The 21,294-nt window shown below is 43.6% G+C and overlaps 1 protein-coding gene across 3 annotated transcripts in view; it reads left to right on the plus strand.

The window, feature by feature from the left end:
• The window catches only part of LOC139564643 (Na(+)/H(+) exchanger beta-like), a 44,551-nt gene that overhangs the window by 16,343 nt on the left and 6,914 nt on the right, over window positions 1-21,294 (plus strand). Inside the window, exons 2-12 of one of the 3 annotated variants that reach the window (XM_071384352.1) lie at window positions 6,484-6,947; window positions 8,212-8,462; window positions 11,077-11,294; window positions 12,036-12,238; window positions 14,555-14,644; window positions 16,711-16,781; window positions 17,661-17,837; window positions 18,171-18,294; window positions 18,878-18,979; window positions 20,075-20,156; window positions 20,273-21,239. In XM_071384352.1, coding sequence (XP_071240453.1) covers window positions 6,484-6,947; window positions 8,212-8,462; window positions 11,077-11,294; window positions 12,036-12,238; window positions 14,555-14,644; window positions 16,711-16,781; window positions 17,661-17,837; window positions 18,171-18,294; window positions 18,878-18,979; window positions 20,075-20,156; window positions 20,273-20,325 — 1,835 coding nt within the window. In that variant the 3' untranslated portion in view covers window positions 20,326-21,239. Of the gene's footprint in view, window positions 1-6,483; window positions 6,948-8,211; window positions 8,463-11,076; window positions 11,295-12,035; window positions 12,239-14,554; window positions 14,645-16,710; window positions 16,782-17,660; window positions 17,838-18,170; window positions 18,295-18,744; window positions 18,832-18,877; window positions 18,980-20,074; window positions 20,157-20,272; window positions 21,240-21,294 lie in introns of those variants that run through there. The other 2 variants (XM_071384351.1, XM_071384353.1) reach the window with 2 other exon arrangements.

Consider the following 21,294-nt stretch of genomic DNA (forward strand, 5'->3'; position numbering starts at 1 on the left):
TTTGAGCACTACTGAAAAGTGCTATTTGCATGTGAAAAATGAATATCATATGCTGCATTTGCTTTAGGCCTATTATTTACCTTTTGTTGGTGACACTGATATCGCGATAATTTGAAGCTGTTTAAAGGGTGAATCCACAGTTGAAACAATAAGAAAGTGGGCACCCCGCCTCTATTTTAGTAAAAAGCTGAGGAATGGGCCTGGAGAAATGTAACCACTCTCAGATGAATAGACAGAGCTATAGATAACCATCCAAATGATTGTTTTAACCATGTTTTGAGGCTGTACAGTGTTTGTTTACATCTACAATGTTTACAAACATTGGAGAAAAACAAGCTTATATTTGAGGTTCTCATGGGGTGTGACAGTTGAACTAGGCTCATGAGGCTTATATCTCTTTCTCTCTCTCTAATTTGTAAGTCCAAATATGGATGTAACAACTACAGATTTCCCATTTTAAGTCTATTCAAAGTAGGCGAGTTTGAGTGTTAAGCCTATGGACTTTTCTTTTTTATATATCAGCAGGCATTAGAATGCACATTGAAATCCCCACTCGTGGTCTTCTTAAACTGAACTTGTTTTTTACAGAATGGAGCACAATGCTCCTGAGGTGTTTAAAAGCGATGAACTCCATAGGCTGGGATCTGCACTATGCAGCTGTTGCAAGAACAGTGGTTTGATAGGCAGCTTAAACTTCTTCAACCATTAAGTTAAAATACACACACATTTGTGAACAGCCATCCGCATCAACCACAATCCGTAAGGCGCAAATAGCTAAATGAGAGAGCGGCAATGTGAGTCACATCGTGTAGATATCACTGCTGTCGTCTTTACCTCCAAGCGTTTATTGAAGTTGGACAAGCTTTGGATGCCGACAGCAGTCGCAACATTGGAAGACATAGCTTTGGACTGTAGCCTACAAAAGCCTATTTCTGTTCTTTTCCAGTGATCCATCAAATGCATTTGGTGTGTCATTATAGTGGTCTGACTTTTAGTCAGACTCGCTCAGGCGGAACAAACTTAAACTTGCGCCATTTTTCAATGCTGATTGGAATGTCATTGAGAGAACAGAAAGGTGTCAAGGATTTCTTTCACAAACATCCTGTCTGAATTTAGAAGTAATCCGAGAAGTAATAATGTTGTTTTTCAAAAGTATCTCTAATCTGAGTACAATATTTTTTAGCTGGTAACGGATTACAGTTAGTTTTTTGTAATCCGTTACATGTAATCAATTACTCTCCAACTCTGCCTATATTTGAACAATGTGTTTAAAACACTAATTAGATCACAACTACCCGAAAGCAAGATGTGTGACCTTAAGTGGGAAACCTTGCTGTCAAAGAACAGACTTGTATTCTCAAACAGTCTTTTGACTGACACCGTAAAAAAACATTGCATTGAGAAATGTCATGATATAGTGACAACTTTAGATAGCAGAAAATGCATTGAGGAGATGCATCAGACCTAGTGCTGACAGCTCAAACCTTTCCAAACACGTGCAGTCACTGACACGCATACAACCTTGGTGTCCTGTTCCCTGTCAAAGCTCTGGGATTTGACAACTTGCTGCAGCCAGGTTATTTATGGGTTGTGATTCAGAATTTGGAAGTCTGGGAACCCGAAGTCCCTCTGGATCAGATTCACTACTCAAAGGAAATAGAAGGCACACTTCCCTTAGGGACCGAAACTATGTTTTGCAGGATATGCATCAGGGTTGGGGTCAATTGCACTTAAATTTTAGTCAATTCTGGAAGGACACAGATTCCAATTCTCGTTATTGCTTTTCAGGAAATGTCCAGAGGAAACGCTGTGTCCCACTGTTTTCTTTCAGCCGGCAACACATCCAACAAGCTCTTATGTCGGGGTCGCGACGGGGGAACTGCAATGGGGTCAACTATTTATTTATCTTTCATAAAAAAAAAAAATTGGGAACAAAAAATGTTGAGTACAAATTAATGTATGGGGCAATATACAAAAGTTTGAGAAAGATAAATATAAAAAATATTGATTGTATTGAAAATGAATGACAGTGCTATGAATGCAAGGTTATTTGTTGATGTGAAAATCGAAATGTATCTTTTAGTCATGGGAAATTCTTGGGTAAAAAAAATGGGGTCCCCAGAAATTCTGCCGTGACAAAATGGGATCCTGGCTGAAAAAGTTTGAATACCACACTGTCTTGTGTACTAGTACCAGCATTTTCCACTGGTCATGGTTGCTCACATGTTGAAGGGTGTGCTTTTAATGGATTTTGACGAGGATTTCGTAAACTCTTGCATCGCAGTTATCTGCTGTGAGGAAATAATTATAGTCAGTTGACTTAGGCATTCCGACAGCTCCTCAGAAGTAGTTTGGCACAGGTTGTTTCTGAAGCTTATATTCAGTCACCACTTACTTAAGCCTAACTCTGTAATGTCGTTGGCTGGGGCTGAGATGTAAGCTTCTGTCTGTTTAATTAAAACAGCCCGCGCTCTATTAAATCAGTTAGGGGTTAATTATTTTCTCTGCATATTGTGCATGAACACAAGTCTGAGTGAACACGGTAGGCTACACATCAAGCTCACAAACCCCTCTTCGCAAGAGTGATGCTCATATCTCCACAGAAAAGGCTGAGCCAGGTGGCCTGAGCCTTTTGTAAGTGCCCTCCAATTAGTCAGTGTTATCTTAACTCTTTTGTTTTCCCACATGGAGAAGATGCTTCCTGTGAATTGTGGAACGGTGCCAGTTTCCTGACGAGGCCGGTTGAAAGGAGAAGAGTGCCCCTAGCACCACACATCTCTTTCTGGGAAGATTAGGCCTCTTTGGGCCGTTTCTCACTGGACCTTCCTCTGCGCTAGAGCGGTAGTGCTTTAAAACAGCAGCAGTGCGTGGCAGTGTTCTGGACTCCATAAATGGCTTTGTTTAGCCCGTGAAAGAGTGTGTCCAACACTGAAAGTGTTGCCTTCCAGCTGACTGAGTTGATGAAAAACATCAGATGCCCTGTATACCCGGGAGATTGCAGTTTTTTTTTGTATGTTCAAGAAGGCATCATCTGGGAAATCTGAGGTTTGTAGGTTTGCCTATCCAATATACAGTGGGATATTGGTCATTTTGCACTTCCTACGGCTTCCACTAGATGTCAACAGTCTTTAGAACCTTGTTTGATGCTTCTACTGTGAAGAATGAGGGAAGGAGAGCTCTTTGAGTCAGGTGTCTGGCACGAGCTGAACATGCACGCTCACGTGAGAGCGACCTGCTTTCCATTGCATTTCTGAAGACAAAGGAATTCTCCGGTTGAAACATTATTGAAGATTTATGTTAAAAACATCCTAAAGATTGATTCTATACATCGTTTGACATGTTTCTACGAACTGTAATGGAATTGTTTGACTTTTCGTCTGACCTGCGCGTCATAAATGTGGATTACTGGACTGAACGCGCGAACAAAATGAAGGTATTTGGACATAAATGAGGTACTATATCGAACAAAACAAACATTTATTGTGGAACTGGGATTCCTGAGAGTGCATTCTGATGAAGATCATCAAAGGTAAGTGAATATTTATAATCCTATTTCTGACTTCTGTTGACTCCAAAACATGGCGGATATCTTTATGGCTTATTTGGGCTCTGAGCGCTGTACTCGGATTATAGCATGGTGTGCTTTTTCCGTGAAGTTTTTTTGAAATCTGACACAGCGGTTGCATTAAGGAGAAGTTTATCTAAAGTTCCATGTTTAATACTTGTATCTTTTATTAATGTTTATTATGAGTATTTCTGTAAATTGATGTGGCTGTCTGCAAAATCACTGGATGTTTTTGAGGCAAAACATTACTGAACATAACGCGCCAATGTAAACTAAGATTTTTGGATATAAATATGAACTTTATCGAACAAAACATACATGTATTGTGTAACATGAAGTCCTATAAGTGTCATCTGTCAAAGGTTAGTGATTCATTTTACTTCTATTTATGCTTTTTGTGACTCCTCTCTTTGGCTGGAAAAATGGCTGGGTTTTTCTGTGACTAGGTGCAGACCTAACATAATCGTTTGGTGTGCTTTCGTCGTAAAGTCTTTTTGAAATCGGACACTGTGGTGGGATTAACAACAAGTTTATTTTTAAAATGGTGTAAAATACTTGTATGTCTGAGGAATTTTAATTATGAGATTTCTGTTGTTTTGAATTTGGGGCCCTGCACTTTCACTGGCTGTTGTCATATCGATCCCGTTAACGGGATCTCAGTCATAAGAAGTTAAGACAAAGTTTGTTGTTTTTATAATTTGCAGGCTCTTACTGTTTTCCACCATAAGCGCTAGACTCCTGCTGTTTACACGTTCCTCTCCTGACCCCTTATCCTTGAAAACCTCTGACGGTGATAAAGAACACGGACCGTTACGTGACTAACAGTACAGTCTGCGAATGATGACATGCTAATTAGCTATGCTCAGCGCGTGAGGTGTGAGCGTTGAAGGGCAGTTTACTTACTTGCCTGCCTGCCTCTCATCTCCTCTCTATGTCCCAGTGGGATCACACCCTGTGCTAGCCAGGCCAGATGGTGCTGCCAAAAAGTGCCACCCCTACCCTCATGCGGCAGCAATGTAAATATACACTGTGTTGATTCTGTGTCAGGGTTTCGTGTCAGACTACAGAAAGGCTTTAGGAGTAATGGGATTTGATGGGTCACAGATTCAGATGCCCTCCATTGATGGGCTAGCCTGTCAGAACGAGACATTTTAACTATTTCCCCCCCTTGAAAACATTTGTCAGGTAGTTTCCACTTAAGGCTTGAAAAGGCATTCGTTTAGCAGTTTCCCAGGCCCAGTTTTTCAAAAGTTATCTGATCTGATTTCTGCAATCAGATAGGATTAAATGTTAGAATTGGGTTTTTCAAAACTATAAAAACAAGTGGTTCTGATCCTCTGTATAGGGATAAGGATTTGGTAGTCCAATCTGACCTTGAATCAGGTTTGAATGTCGTTTTTGCACTCAAAGATAGTGATTAGGATTGTTTTGATGCCGAAAATCTGGAATTATCTTGATCCCACTGGAAAGGTGGATTCACTTTGGGTCTAGAAAGGTGAAATGCACTACAACCAAGACATTTCAATGTAACTAAAGTAAGGATGTTTAAAAAAACATTCTTATATCTGAAAACCAAAGTTTCATTGTGTTAAATTGACCACAGTTTGGGTTGGCCTAAGTGGTCATTTTGTTATTGAGAAGTGTCAAATAAATGCATCTACTTACTTTATAAGTGATATTCAGGCTCTCTTCTTTTTAATCAAGATCCCTTTTATTATTAATGTGGTTTACTCATCTGTTTCCTTATGACAGTTTAGAGGTAGGACCACAACCTGTCTAGTAGATGGCAAGGTATAGGCCTGTTCAAAGCACTGAAAATCCTGATTCTGTGGTATCCGGATCAGAAAGATCCTATCCGATTTATTGTCTCAAACTATTTCAAAAACAGCCAGATCAATCTGATCCTGGATAGCAAGAAAATAGGATTACAGAATCCGGATCGTTCTGATCCAGATTAAGCGTTTTGAAAAACTGGGCCATGGGACTAGGCTAGCCTGTCTGAGCCTGCATTAGTCAATGTTGAGACAATCAAACTGTGTTGCCATGGCAGCTAATTGTAATAGCTTACTTGAAAAAATAAAATTGGATTAGGAAATAAACTATCAGGGGAAAAAATGACCATCTTTTTCTGTTATACTGTTACTAGTTAAAAATAATTTTATTACCCCTTTTTTCGTGGTATTCAATTGGTAGTTAGTCTTGTCTCATTGCTACAACTCCCGTACGGACTCAGGAGAGGTGTGCGTCCACCGTACACCTGGCGACCGTGTCAGCGTGCACGATGGGACAAGGACATCCCTGCCGGCCAAACCCTCCCCTAACCCGGACAACGCTGGGCCAATTGTGCGCCGCGCCATGGGTCTCCCGGTCGCAGGCCGGCTGCGACAGAGCCTGGACTCGAACCCAGAATCTCTAGTGGCACAGCCTTAGGCCACTGCGCCACTTGGGAGGCCCCATACTAAGCCTAGTTAACGTCTTGTTGAAGTTAACCTTTTTCAGTCAAGTTTTCCTCAGTGACAATGTCATATGATCACTATGAGAATGGTCTGTGTGTGGTTTCTCTCTGAAAGGAGTCACGTGATTCATATTATGAGGAATTTGCTCATCTACGAGGCCTAGATATGTTCTAGTCTTTTGAAATGGCACTTGTGCAGGCAAGCACTGGCATGTTAAACTAGCTCTGAAAAAGAGAACAAATAATGTGATTCTGTTCCACTTAAGTCTATTCTGAATATGCGTTTGGTGGGGCTTGCAACTCAACAGGTTCAGTGAGTCACTGGTGATTGTTTTTATGGTCCTTATCTTCAATGAGTTTGAAGTTCCAGGTGACTGGTACATTCCAGATCCCGCCTAGAAAGTGTAAACCTTGAGAACAATGAACGAGAACAATGCATCTAATCACCTTCTCCCTCCCTCAGGGTTCCACCTGATCCCCCGGCTGTCCAGCATCGTGCCCGAGTCCTGTCTGCTCATTGTGGTGGGCCTCCTGGTCGGCGGACTCATCAAGCTGGTGGGCGAGGAGGTACCCCCCGTGCTGGACTCCAAGCTCTTCTTCCTGTGCCTCCTCCCCCCGATCATCCTGGATGCGGGCTACTTCCTGCCCATCCGGCCCTTCATGGAGAACATCGGCACCATCCTGATGTTCGCCGTGGTCGGCACCCTGTGGAACGCCTTTTTCGTAGGGGGTCTCCTCTACGCCGTGTGCCAGATCGAGGGCACGTACCTGAGCCAGGTGGAGCTGCTGCCCTGCCTGCTGTTCGGGAGCATCATCTCGGCCGTGGACCCGGTGGCCGTGCTGGCTGTGTTTGAGGAGATCCACATCAACGAGCTGCTGCACATTCTGGTGTTCGGAGAGTCGCTGCTCAATGATGCCGTCACTGTGGTGAGTGGTGGATGGGGTGGTATGCAGTGTTATGCAGGGCAATACAGTACAATGCAATTCTAGACAATCAATTAATGAATTACAGTCAGGGTTTCCCCCCAAAATAGATAATGCCATGCAGTACAATATAATATAACCAAACTATATTTTCAGAAGGAGGCCAAATCTATTTTCAATTATTTTCTCTCATGACTTCCTTCTCTTTCCTCTGCTGAAACAGTTGTGAGATGGACCATCTCTCTCTTATGGGTTGGTCATTGAAAATATAAAGTAGAAAAAACATTTGGAGTTTTTTTCTTTTACTGTTTGCGTCCTTGCATGAAGCAGGCATTGCATAGGCCTACTAAAAATACACTAATGTTCTGTAAGTTGCTTTGGTTAAAGTCGTGTGCTAAGTGTGGCGTATATTGTGAGGCACAGTGGTTCCTGTTGCTATATTTACTGATTACACTGTCCTCACACACTGGCTGTTTTGAGAGGACCAGTTCACTTAAAATAGCCTTGGAGTCATGAGACTTAAATTAACGGTAGTTCAGCCGAACCATTTTAATATTGTGGGGCAGACGGGCGCAAGTGTGCAGAATTGTTCTGCTATGTTCAGTTTATATGCAATACCAGGACAACATGTTGTAAAAACATTCATCTCGGAAACCCAGAACAAAAACCTCACCTTTTTGCATCATATACTTGATTAAGTTCTGAGGGCAGATGTGTTGGAAAAGTCTGTGCCATATGCCCCCCCCCCCCCCCCCCAAAAAAAAAATATGCAAGCACCTGTGAAATTGTGATTTGTCCAAATGATCAGTGAAGAAAAATCAGGGCCCCCTGAATAAAGTTCCTTGTTAGTTGTCGCATCCCACAGTCTGTTGCTATGATACCATTTATGTTAAGTGCGTCTGTCCACGAGAGATTGAGAACATGTATTTTTTCTGTAGTGACTATACCGACACGTTAGACCATATAATATCACTGGTTTATATGCCACTCAGCAGACACTTTTATCCACAGTATAGGGAGTGTATGCATTTTATTGGGGCCCCAGTGGTATCAAACCCATGACCCTGGCGTGCTAGCACCATGCTTTTACCAACAGAATCCAAACCAGTTGTTTATTTTCGATTATTTTCAAACCCCCCTCCATTCTCTCTAGGTCTTATACCACCTGTTTGAGGAGCACTCGGGCGTGGGCTCTGTTATTCTCTGTACACTTGAGCCATGTCTCGAAGGTCTCTCTCTCTCTCTCTCGCCATCCCTTCCACTCTAGGTCTTATACCACCTGTTTGAGGAGTACTCTGGGGCAGGCGAGGTAACGCCAATGGACGTGGTCCTCGGGGTCATCTGCTTCCTGATTGTGTCGCTGGGCGGCATCGCCGTGGGCGCCATCTACGGTATCCTGGCGGCCTTCACCTCCCGGTTCACCTCGCACACCCGCGTCATCGAGCCCCTCTTCGTGTTCGTTTACAGCTACATGGCCTACCTCTCGGCTGAGATGTTCCACCTGTCTGGAATTATGGCGTAAGTAGGGGGTGTGGGGTACACACACGTTCACAGACACACGCTCACAGACAGGCATACGCTCACAGACAGACACACACTCACACATACACACAATCTTTCTAGTGGCCAAGGTTTTTTGAGTTTCTGTCTGTCATGAATCATAGATATTGTTGATAATAAAAAAAGGTTTCCGTGAGATTTATGGTTAGGCTGAGGCTAAGTGGAGGTTTAGTGTTTATAATGCATTGACAGAGTGGCTGTGATACGTGACCTTTCGAACCTGTCCGGCTGGTCCAGCAACACCATTGATTCTGTGTTTAGCTAAAGGAAAAGTATGACCATGTTTAATTCCTGCATTATCTTCTACGTTTCCTTGGGAAAAGATCTCACTCATAAGTGTACACTGAATTAGATTCTTATCTTCTTAGCAATATTCCTGACTAAATGGTTAAATAAATAAAATGTCACCGGGTCTGTCCCGGCCAAGGACGTCCATACGAGTTCTATCAAAACGGCAGTAACTCACTTACATGTCGTGACAGGCCAACGGATGTGAAGCCCAGAGCAGGGATACAACGCTCAATTTACAGCCCCCTAACACCTCCTGTGATGCGTATCATTCTCACCTCCCTTCCTCTCCTCTCTTCCGCTTTCGTCTCCTGCTTTTTTCTAAAAGGTGGTGAGTTATGGAATATGGATCATAAACATAGGTGCTGCTGATGAATTGAGGTTCCTATCGGTGGGTTTTACAGGTGCAATGGTAGAACGGTAGGAAAGTCTGTTCCCAGGCCTGTTGGCACTCTGTCTGTGCCTTCCATCGGTAGGAAAGTCTGTTCCCAGGCCTGTTGGCACTCTGTCTGTGCCTTCCATCGTCAATAGGATTTGGATTAGTATGTGGTGCTTTTTGTCCAGTGCTTGTATATGAGATCTCGCCCCGGAGTGAAATTGAGCGGAATGATGGACTGCTGCAGTGTGTTATGTAAGGGAATGAGGTAGCTAGCTGCCCTTAAAGTCACTGAGGAGGGTTGCCTCACGCTAGACACTAGGAATAGAGAAGTGGTTGCAATGCTATACAGGGGAGTGGATGTAGACATCTTTACTCGGGTTCCATATGTCCAATCACAGTGAGTCATTGGTTCACTCGTAGAACAAGCTGAGGAAATGGAGCCCTTGTTTCATAAGCTCTTACACCACAGTTTCCAAAACAAACGGTATCCTTGTTGCAATGGTTCTATTGTACGTGAAATACTTGTTCTCTTAGCATGTAAATACTTTCAAAATATATATACTTTATTGTTTTTTTTAAACCAGTTTAATTGATGTGACTACTTTCTATGCCATGTCAATGAAGTACGAGACTTTAACTTTGTCATTAGCATTAACTTGAATGTAATGTAGCCTATATTTACAATGTAGGTAGTTGGATTCATGTAGTAACATGGGGCCTCATTTATCAAAAGTGTGCGCAGAGTTTTCCCAGAAAGGTTGACGGGAAAGTGTGCGTTTCTCCACGTACAGCTCAGACCATGCTTATGCACAACTTCTCGTGGTTGATTAATTGTATTGCAAGCAAATGTTGTTTTTTTGTTTGGAGGAAATGGAAGTGTTTGATGCACAGGAATTATTATACTGGTAGGCTAGTAGAAATCAGTAAAACATAGGCCTAATGATAAAGCAGATTCATTTGCTGTTGCTAAGGCGATCACATAGCATCGTGTAGTCTTAACTTATTTATTTTACATTTGTTATATAGGCCTAAGTCATAATCCTATGGCAGGACATGTCTCTCCTTTTCTGACATCTGGTTTATTCCTGCTACACAACAAATAGTATACTACCATTTACCAACTGCTAATTCAATAGCAAGGAATGTTCGAAAGTAAATGGACCGGTAGCCTATTTGACAGTATGTGTAGGCTACAGTGCTGTGCGATAGGAGTACGACGATATAGCCTATATAATTCTATATGATTCTATATGTATTGCATTTCGGTACGGCAATTGGATGTTCCCAAACATATTGCTCACTATATGTCTGCTGCAGAGAGACAAGTGAGGGCATGAGAACTAGTTTCGAACAGTCAGGGACATAAAAGTTCAAAAAACATGTTGGCTCACTATTTGGTGCAAGTACAACTGACTAGCGCCATCTAACGCTACCTACAGTAGCAAAAATCGATACTTAGAGTCAAATATTGATATAATATCGTCCAAAAATTATTTTGCGACGTCTAACTGTAACACAATCACTATATTGCATCAATATCAAATCCAATCAAAATGTATTGGTCACGTAGACACTTTAGCACGTCTTATAGCAGGTGTAGCAAAATGCGTATGTTACTATATAGAGTTTGCTTTCTGATATCCTCAGCCCTATAAATAACTGCCATATTTCCTTGCTCAGGGAACCTCGGGTAGCTTACGCCAGGTGCAGCCAGTAAATGAATAGTTTGAAATACAATGAAATACTAAAACGTACTTATGTGTCTGGAGTTTTCATTCTAAGATGCTACAATTCAGAATAGAGATTAAATGACTGGAAGTTGTTTAGACAAGAAAAGGTTTCTTTCTCAGAGAACTCATTTATAATCATCCTCTCTGTCTCTCTGTCTCTCTCTCCCCTCCCCAGGCTGATTGCGTGCGGCGCTGTGATGCGACCCTACGTGGAGGCCAACATATCCCACAAGTCCCACACCACCGTCAAGTACTTCCTGAAGATGTGGAGCAGCGTGAGCGAGACCCTCATCTTCATCTTCCTGGGCGTGGCCACGGTGGCCGGGCCGCACTCCTGGAACTGGACCTTTGTCTCCGTCACCGTCATCCTCTGTCTGGTGTCACGTGTCATTGGTGAGTCGGACACGGATACCTTCTCCACGGTACTGTAAAAGTCTCTACATCAGATTCCGAAAGATAGTGAGAGAAATGACGTGACAGGCCCAACTTTCTCATAGTTTGTTATAATTTGATCAAGTTGTTTCAGTAGAGGATGCGATACAGATTTTTAACATCCTCAATTTGACAAGGGCTAGTTATTCTTGGAGCCAGACTGAAATACCAGTCACTACATTTCAGTTAGGTAATGAGACAACTATTAGAGGAAGTGCCCTTTGTTTTTTCCGCATGGTCCTCACATCGAGGAACCCCAGATTTCAAAACCCGTCAGATACACGTCCCTAAAAAAAGGAAGCGTAAATATTTCTGCAAGTATTATGTCATTTCTGCAGTTATAGATAGACCCAAAGCAGACCTCCATCTGACTTTACTTGCTAGTTTGAAACCTGGTGACTTGACATTGCACTAACCCCATTGACCATTCTCTCTTCTCACCAAACATCCTATAGTTTCTGGTTCTTATAATCTGCTAGTTTCACAATGTGTGTTCCAATGTTTCCAATGTAGTGTGTGGCCTCTACTCCTCTTTCTCAGAAGCTTTTGATCAACTTTCTTAGGTTCAAATGAGGCTGGTATTGGCTGTGTGTAAGGAGGGAGCAAACATGGACTCAGTCAGATAAAAGGCCTTGAAGGTTGACTCGCTTCTGCTCTCCCTCTCTCTCCCCCTCCCTCTCTCTTCCTCTCTCTCTCCCCCAGGCGTGGTGGGCCTTACCTTCATCATCAACAAGTTCCGCATCGTCAAGCTGACCACCAAGGACCAGTTCATTGTGGCCTACGGTGGCCTGCGAGGGGCCATCGCCTTCTCCCTGGGCTACCTGCTAGACAAGGACCTCTTCCCCACGAAGACCATGTTCCTCACTGCCATCATCACCGAAATCTTCTTCACCGTGTTTGTACAGGTGGGTACTGGGCCAGTCCTTTAACCTGGTCCCAGATCTGATTTGTGCTGTCTAAGCACCTCGTCACGCCAATGTCACGCCAATAACCACAGTTGTCACGCCAGTGACCACAGTTGTCACGCCCACACGACCACAGTTGTCATGCCAGCCATGGTTGCCACGCCAATGACCATAGGAGTTGGCAAGACGGCACAAAAAGAGCTGGTACCTGGCTAGCAACCCTCTAATTCTGCTTATGTCTTCAGATTTATAATGAAATCGAAGGCACTCTTTAAATTATGGCAAGTTAAAAAGACTATCAGATAAAATGTGTCACTGAGTGAACACTAAATATAGGAAGTAGGGCTGGGCGATATGGCCAAAATCTCATATCCTGATATAGGTCATTTCAAATCCCGATAACGATACATATGACGATACATTTCAATGAATAAATAGTTTATATAAAATGACCACATGTAAAGGCCTATTACTTATTACATTTAGAATTATACTCAACAAATAAAAGGTATTTGGGTTGAGTGTTAGCACCAACTCACGAAACCCCCGTTTCTCGACCGTGTAAATTGGGGCCATGTCTTTGCAGATGTAAGTAACGGCAGCTGTTATCTCCTTCCATCGTCGTGATTCTTTTCCATATGGTGAGCCGCGGGCAAAAGCCTCTTGCAACGTCTGAGTCGGGGGTTTGTTTGAGCACTTGACTGTACTTTTTTGGGTCTCATCGGTAGATTCTGTCCGTACTGTTTCACATGATTCTTACGTACGTGGTATAAGAGGTTAGTGGTGTTTGAGCCTGTTGTCGGTACCGGCATATTGCATATTATGCAGAGGACGGTTTTCTGGTCCGTGTCAGACTTTTCATACCCAAACCATGTCCATGCGACCGAAGTAGCCCCTCATTTAGGTACGAGCTCCGTGTCTCCGTGCTCTGCGTCACGTTCACTCTCCTCCATGTTTGTTTGTGTTGCAAATTTCCTTCCACACGCAAAGCGACGTCCAATTGACGAAAAATATTGCCGTGAAGAGTGTGATTTCCGACACAACGACATAAACGACAGAGCATAATATTAAACGACAGACGTTTTTCTACCGTCACACGATATATATCGCCCAGCCCTAATAGGAAGTTGACTATATTAGAGTGCTTTTGGGTCAAAATGGGTTGCTTTGCTGCTACATTGTGCAGTTGCTCTCTTGTCCCTAGTATATTTTAAGGCCTAAAGTGTTCAATGATTTTCATGGTTTGTTTGCACCCATTGCTACTGTATGCTAGTGTGACAAAAGGTCACTGCAGCTACTACTTTGAAGCACACACACACACTCGCGATCCATTTGAAGCTCCGTGCGTCAGATATTCCCCAGTCCTGCTGAGCAAACTCATCTTACAGTGAAGCTGTTGATGCATGCTGAAGTTCTAGGACACTCGTCATCTGGCAGAGTATCCCCAAAGTGGCAGCTACTAAAATAAAGCCTTCTATAAGCCTTTTGTGAAACAAATGTCTTCAGTAAATGTTTCACTCAGTGCTGGCAGTCTGGGATGGATTGGGTGTGTGCGTGCGTGCTGGCAGTCTGGGATGGATTGGGTGTGTGCGTGCGTGCGTGCTGGCAGTCTGGGATGGATTGGGTGTGTGCGTGCTGGCAGTCGGGGATGGATTGGGTGTGTGCGTGCGTGCTGGCAGGGGTATTTTTTAAGGGCCAGAGTCTGTTGTCATCCACTTAGGGTATAATAGTTAACCAGATAGACTTAATCTCCTTATGAGAGAGAATGATACGCTAAAGCCAACACACACACACACATACACACACACACACACACACACACACACACACACACACACACACACACACACACACACACACAGTGGAATAGGATCAAAGAGATTGATAGAACCAGTATGCCAAATGGTATATTAACCAGCACTGATAAATCCTTTTCCCAGCACGCCTCAGTCGTAGATGGAACGGCCTTGTGCACAATCCACCAACCGCCTGCGCATAACTTCATTTACATGCAAATGTTGCTTGACTGTCTAAATACACAAAATGGATGCAGAATACAGTAGCTCTGGAAATAAATGACATGAAAGTCTCCCCTCAGCCAGTGCTTCTCTGTGCAGTGACTTTGAAAGGAAGAGTAAACACCATGCACACGAGTGGAATGTGTTGAAATGGACATTACAGGCTTCTGTTGGGTCGCTGGTGTCTCGTAGATTTTAAAGATGGACATTTATCATTTGTTCGTCAGGATCACAAATGTTACCGTAGTAACCTCTCCCTTCTCTCTCTCCCTCTTTCTTCTCCTCCTCACCCTCTCAGGGCATGACTATCAAACCCCTGGTGGACCTGTTGGCCGTGAAGAAGAAGCAGGAGGCCAAGCGCTCCATCAATGAGGAGATCCACACCCAGGTGACCTTTAACCCCCGTCAACCCCCTCACATCCTGGCCTGTCCTTCTCTAACCGCTCCTCTGTAGCCGGACCACCCATCAGACAAGTTCATTTCCTCCTGGGATATACGAGCTCTGGGCCCGTATTCATAAAGCGTCTCTTAGTAAGAGTGCTGATATTTTAGGATCTACATGGCTAAACTGATCCTAGATCTGCACTGCTACTCTGAGACACTTTATAAATACAGGCCCACAGGCCCTGGTCAGGTTATGACATTTTCAGTACAAGAGCAAGAAACTCACTGAAGCTACACTGCAAGGCTGGTCTTGTTCACCTTAATTGTCTAACCAGCTTGTCCTGTAAAATGGGCTGTTGCATTAATGGCTGTGGTTAAATGAATGATTTGGTTATTTCAATCTGAGGGATGTCCATTTAACTTTGAAATTAAGTATCTGTCCAGACTACAGTACTGTCATTATATGTTGCATGCCAAATATTGCTCTGCACTCCCCCCCCCCCCTATCTGCCATTAATGGAATGAACTTCTTCTAATGTATTTTGCCTTGCTGGGTGGTTTTAATAATGGAACGCAGCATTCCCCTGCTTCCTCTTAACTCAGACTAATTAAACTTCCTGCATTGCTCCATGGCTCCCAATGGACCATCCTCTCATTCTCCACTGTCTCCACTGACTCATCCACCATGGTTGCCAGATTGGCAAGTGAAATCCCCCTGCGTAGGCCTGGCTTCCTCTGATGCTACTGATCATTCGCTCTCTGCCCTCGAGTGGCCACTGAGCAGCACGGCACACCGTCACTCGGTAGCTCCTGTTGCTAATAATAGCCACAGAATAACGGCACGGCACGTACTTCACACACACACACACACACACACACACACACACACACACACACACACACACACACACACACACACACACACACACACACACACAGTGTCTCTCTACGGGGCTCTGTTGGTTCTCTGGTGCACAGAGGAGCGATGAGTCACCGGCGCTCTAGGCTAGATGCCCCGGTTACCAGCTTATAGCTTCTTCTCCAGTGTAAATGGCAGTGATGAAAATGAACAGAGCGGTTCTAGGACTCCTGGAGTACACCGGGAGTGGATGAGGGTGTCTTAAGAGCCAGGTGGAGTCCCTCAGGGTTTTAATGTCAGAACCATTGTGTTTGTGGTCTCACAAATTGGTCAGTAGGTTGTTTGTTGAATGGATATTTGTGATTGCAGTTGTTTTGCTCTAGAAAGTCTATCTCTTGCCTAGTTGGCACCTGGGGCTGACCCTGACGTACTGTGTGTCACCTCGCCTGAGGCTTTCATTCATCTATTGTGAGAAATTGTGAAGTTTTCTTCTACCAGAGGTAGAACTGATGCAGAAACGACTGTCGGGAAAGTCCCTTCGCTGCCCGAAAATATTGCTATGCATGTCGATTTCGATGCGAATTGAAGTAAATTCAGTGGCACGGCCAAACTGCGTGTTCCCATAGCAACTCTGCATGTCAAACTGTCCCTGTGCAGAACTATCACAGCAGTGGCCATAATCAAAATACAGGAACAAAACTGACCACCGACTGAACGTCAAACTGTCCCTGTGCAGAACTGTCACAGCAGTGGCCATAATCAAAATACAGGAACAAAACTGACCACCGACTGAATGTCAAACTGTCCCTGTGCAGAACTGTCACAGCAGTGGCCATAATCAAAATACAGGAACAAAACTGACCACCGACTGAACGTCTCTGCTTCAATCTGTGAGTGTGATGGACATCATCTAGGCCTAATGCGCTCTCTATTGCCCAGATTGTGGCTAATTCCTGTTGCAAGTGGGAGAATCTCCGTGGGGAAAAGGCTACTTAAGGGATAATCCAAAAATGACAAAATGTTGGCCTGTGTGATGTGGAAAATATACTTTTCTGGACTATTTACCTGTAATAGAAACACAAAAAGTAGTAACAGATTAGGCTTGGTTACACTTTTCACTTCCCATTTTCAAAGCTTTTCAACTATCTGTTACGCTTGTTGGTTAGCGTAGAAACAATATTTGGACGTAAACGTTGTTTTCTCCCCCCTAGTTCCTGGACCATCTGCTGACTGGCATTGAGGACATCTGTGGACACTACGGCCATCACCACTGGAAAGACAAGTACGTAGCAAAGGGTCACGGTGACAAGCGCTGTATATATTTTTTACCCTGTAATAAAAACATTTGATTACCTCTTATTCTTAGGTTGAAGATCCTTAACGTGACAACTTTCTATTACACAGTTCAGTCATCTCAGTTTGTAGTCTATTTCCCTTCTGTTTGACTTGAACAAAGATCCCAAGGCTATCTCCGTAACGTGGCGGTGAAGCTGCGATCCACCAGGCGTAGTAGCAGCTAGCACCTTAAGTGGATTATCTTCCAGAACAGATGGTTGTCCTTCAATGAAACCATCCTGAACCCAATAATGTGATGGGGATCATAAAGCATCGCCATACCTAACCGAGTGAACCTCAGTCGTTTTGTGCGTTTTCCTTCCCTGTGCAGTATTTACCCACAACAGTATTACGTTTGAACAGCCTTGGGCGTTTTATGTGGCAGTTACTCTCTCAAGAGAACCACGTGTAAGATTTGTTCAGACATCTCTGTAAGACGATCACCCGACAGTTGTCATATTTCACCCTCAGATCCAGTTTCCAAACAGACTTTAGAGCTTTGAGATAACACAATGTCTAACTGGATCGATCTCTGGTGTAGAGTCCCTCCTTGGATTTAGAGCATTATGATGAAAACACTGGGCTCATCCTACAGCGCTCTGTTTTCACAGTGTGTGTTCCTGCCAGTGACAACACTGTCTCCAATGTTGTGTGTGTGCTCTACTCATGTTCAAGAGCTTTTCATCAATTCACCTTTGTAAGGTTTTAATGAGGCTGGTAATGGCTGTGTAATATAGTGGGGCAAGACATGGAGGCAATGGGATAAAAGTGCTCGAAGGTTGACTTGTTTTCTTGTCTCTCTCGATCTCTCCCTCTCTCCCCGCAGGCTAAACCGCTTCAACAAGAAGTACATAAAGAAGTGCCTGATAGCGGGCGAGCGCTACAAGGAGCCGCAGCTCATCGCCTTCTACCACAAGATGGAGTTCAAGCAGGCCATCGAGCTGGTGGAGAGCGGCGGGGGCGTCAAGCTGCCCTCCGCCATGCCCTCGCAGGTCTCCATGCAGTGAGTGCTCCACCCTCTCTCCCTCTCCAGCTCCTTTTAGCTCACCAGCTCCACACTTGATAGCCATTTCCACATTGTTGCGTTAGCCTACATCCGCGCAAGCCTGTGTGTGTGTGTGTCGAGCGCCAGAGAGGTTTGAAAGTCAAGAGGCTGAACTAGCAATTACTTCCTGTAAATAACTGGTATGGGAGAAAGTGCCTGAAATCTTTCTCGTGGGTGTTACAGGAAGTAATTTCTAAGTGAGTTAGAGCTTGGTAATGGCCAGGAACAAGCATAGTTATCCGTAGAGCCGCAGTCGACATGTCTCTTGTTTTTCTCCGTCCTCTCTCCCAGGAACATTCAGCCCAAGAAGCTGCCGCCCGCTGTAGCAGAGCGGGCCCTGCCTCAGTTCACCAAGGGCCGTGAGGAGGAGATCAGGAAGATCCTCAGGAGTAACCTGCAGAAGACCCGCCAGAGGGTGAGCGCTGATATAGGATCAGATTTCCCCTCCGCTAATCTGAGGGGTAACATTAGGAGGGCAACTGCAAAGCTGATCCCAGATCTGTTTTCTTTTTTTGCGATTTGGGGTTTGCTCTCAGCTAGTAATTTAGGAATTCAGATGCTCACTCTGTTTGTAAAGAGAGAAGACAATTTTACATAATATAATATATGCCATTTAGCAGACGATTTTTATCCATAGCGTCTCAGTCATGCTTGCATACATTTTACATACATCACATTGCTTTGTTTGCCATTTCCTCATTAGTATTGTCAAACGTTAAATCTCTTAAGATTATAGTACTAAAGTAGTCATAAGCCTGCATCATCATGAATACAAGTGTGCATTGTTGCTGTGTGGTCCTAGCTTAGACCTCCCTGTCCCGTGGTGTGAGTTGAATGAATGTGTTTTGTCTCTCCTTCCTCCCAGCTGCGCTCCTACAACAGATCCACTCTGGTGCCTGAAAAGTGTATTATTATTATTATTATTATTATTGTGTGATCCTAGCTCTATCTTATTCCTGTCCCATAGTGTGTGTTGTGTGTGTCGTCTCTCCCTCCAGCTGCGCTCCTACAACCGACACACTCTCATGGCCGATCCTTTCGAGGATGGATGGAATGACTTCCTCCTGAAGAAGCAGAGGATGATCGAGCTAGAGAAGAAGGTAAGACTAGCAGACTCTCCTAGCCTGCTTAAACCAGATTGAACGCTGCGTTCACCATTGTTCTGCTCACTTAGTCTGGAATTCCACTAATTCAGTTCAATAGAACTATATTTATCCCCTCAAGGGCAAAAGATACATAAATAGACGGATACACGGGATCCTCCCAAAAGTAACCGGTCCAAACAGCCTATTCTCTGAAAGAGGGTGGATTAAGGATGGAAGCCCACGTGGCCAAACTCTGCTCTTTGGATTTGGTCAAAACATTTATTCTACTGGATGAAACAATGAAATGTAGCAAAATAAGTTTTGGAAGCCATGCTAAGACTCCCCCAGACAGAGAGAGAACTTCAACAGACAACCAGACACAAAGTTCTCTCATTACTCACAGTTGTAAACTTTTTTTTAAACAATCGCATTAATTTAGCCTAACTATTATGGATTTAGTCAAAGTGTTCCATAAATTGCCCCCCCTCCACTCAATTAATTTGCCTGACACAATCAGTTCCTGATTAATTTATGCAGCTTTGTGGCCCGAAGGCCAACTTGCATTTAATCAGTCTTTAATTATGTAATGAAAATGGAAGCAACATCTTGATTAAATAGAACTGTTTGATTAAAAAGGACACTGTGGACCGAGGACTCTGCAGATCCTAGCAGAATTGTTTATTTGGAAATGAAGTAACATTTGAACTGAATAGAACTTTTTAAAAGGACACTGTAGAGTGGAGGAAAACGCTGATCCCAACAGACCAGTAAACACAATTTACTGACCTGTCAAACTTTAATCGCACTTTTGTATTCAAGATGTGTTTTGGTTGGGCTTTATGATATTGGCCTATCTAGTGTTTGGAAGTATTGCTGTAATGCATTGATTTCTGTATTGCTGACCTCACTAAAAGAATTTCCATTAAAATGGACAATAAAGTATCCTATTGTATGGTAAATAATATGGCTTTATGGCACTATGCTTTAATCTAAAGTGACTGGCAATCGCCGACAATTCATATACAGTATTCACTACGTGTGTCTGATGCGGGAAATCGAACCCACAACCCTTGTATATTGAAAGGGTTGCTTGTGTGTGCCTGTGAACAGATGACAGAGATGAGTAACTACCTCACAGTCCCTGCCGCACCTCCCGACTCCCCCACCATGTGCAGAGCCAGACTGGCCTCAGGTGAGTCCATCCTACACCCACATCACACCCTGACGCTCCCTTTTTTTACACTATCGTGCCAACCCATCCCATTACTGGTCTGGCGCTGATATTTCTTTTCAAATGGTCCTTTCCAGCATGGTTCCAGGAACTATGGTGGTTGTGTAACCAGGCTGGCTTGGCTCGGTAGTGTGAATCAACACTTGCTTTTGAAGCAACAGGAAAGATGATGGAAACAGACTTGTTCCATCGCAGACCTTTTGGGTACCTTTGCACTTTATCACTTAAATATATTTTTTGAGTCGAGAGGAATGCATTTGGCCCATACAGGAATGCATGTAGTATACTTAGTTTGGCCAGATTGCTACAGTTTATAACGTTTAAATGGCTGCCAGTGATTCTATCTACAGAATGTAATTACATTACTCTGTTATACAGTAGGCTGCTCCACCTTTTATTGTATTTCAACTGGAAATATGTTTACATGTGTAAGTTGGCATGTAAAGCAGCGTTGCGCTTGGTTTTATTTTAGACAGGGATTTCAAAGCTGAAAAGGCAGGGGCCAAAGTCATTCCAGGTATGTAGTACAGTTCTAGTGAGTGTAGAAGGTGATGGGCTGCGGCGGCCAATTGCCTCGGCCACAAACTTACTGTTTACACATGTAACTGTTGCTTGCTTCCATTTGTAAATGCAATATGCATGATTCTAGCGTGCATTTTTCATGTGGTTGACATGATCAGGTTACGGAATGATCCAGCACCACAGTTGTGGTGTAATTGTTAGTGTTTGATTGTGTATATATAAAAATAAAAAAATAAATGTGAGTGTTCTTGTGACTTTGTGAATGTGTATTGTATATCTATTTTTGTTCGGGAAACAGTTTAAGTATTTGCTCTAGTCAGGGTTGGCCAATCCTAGTCGTTGAGAGGCACAGTGCTGTTCTTGGCCAGCTCAGCACTAGCACACCTGCTTTTACTAAACAAGCCATGCCATGACGCTGTGGAATGTTCAGAAATACAGATATATGGAACAAACATACACCTGACGTGTAGAATAGGAATCAGGTAAGCTCTATTCATGACATTTCTATCTGCGACGTTACACAGCGTTTGCCTACTCAACGTGCCCTTTGGTTGGCCTCCCCTGTTTTGGAGTAATG

The sequence above is a fragment of the Salvelinus alpinus genome, chromosome 35 (genome assembly GCF_045679555.1).
Source record: "Salvelinus alpinus chromosome 35, SLU_Salpinus.1, whole genome shotgun sequence".
In the NCBI taxonomy this organism is placed as follows: domain Eukaryota; kingdom Metazoa; phylum Chordata; class Actinopteri; order Salmoniformes; family Salmonidae; genus Salvelinus; species Salvelinus alpinus.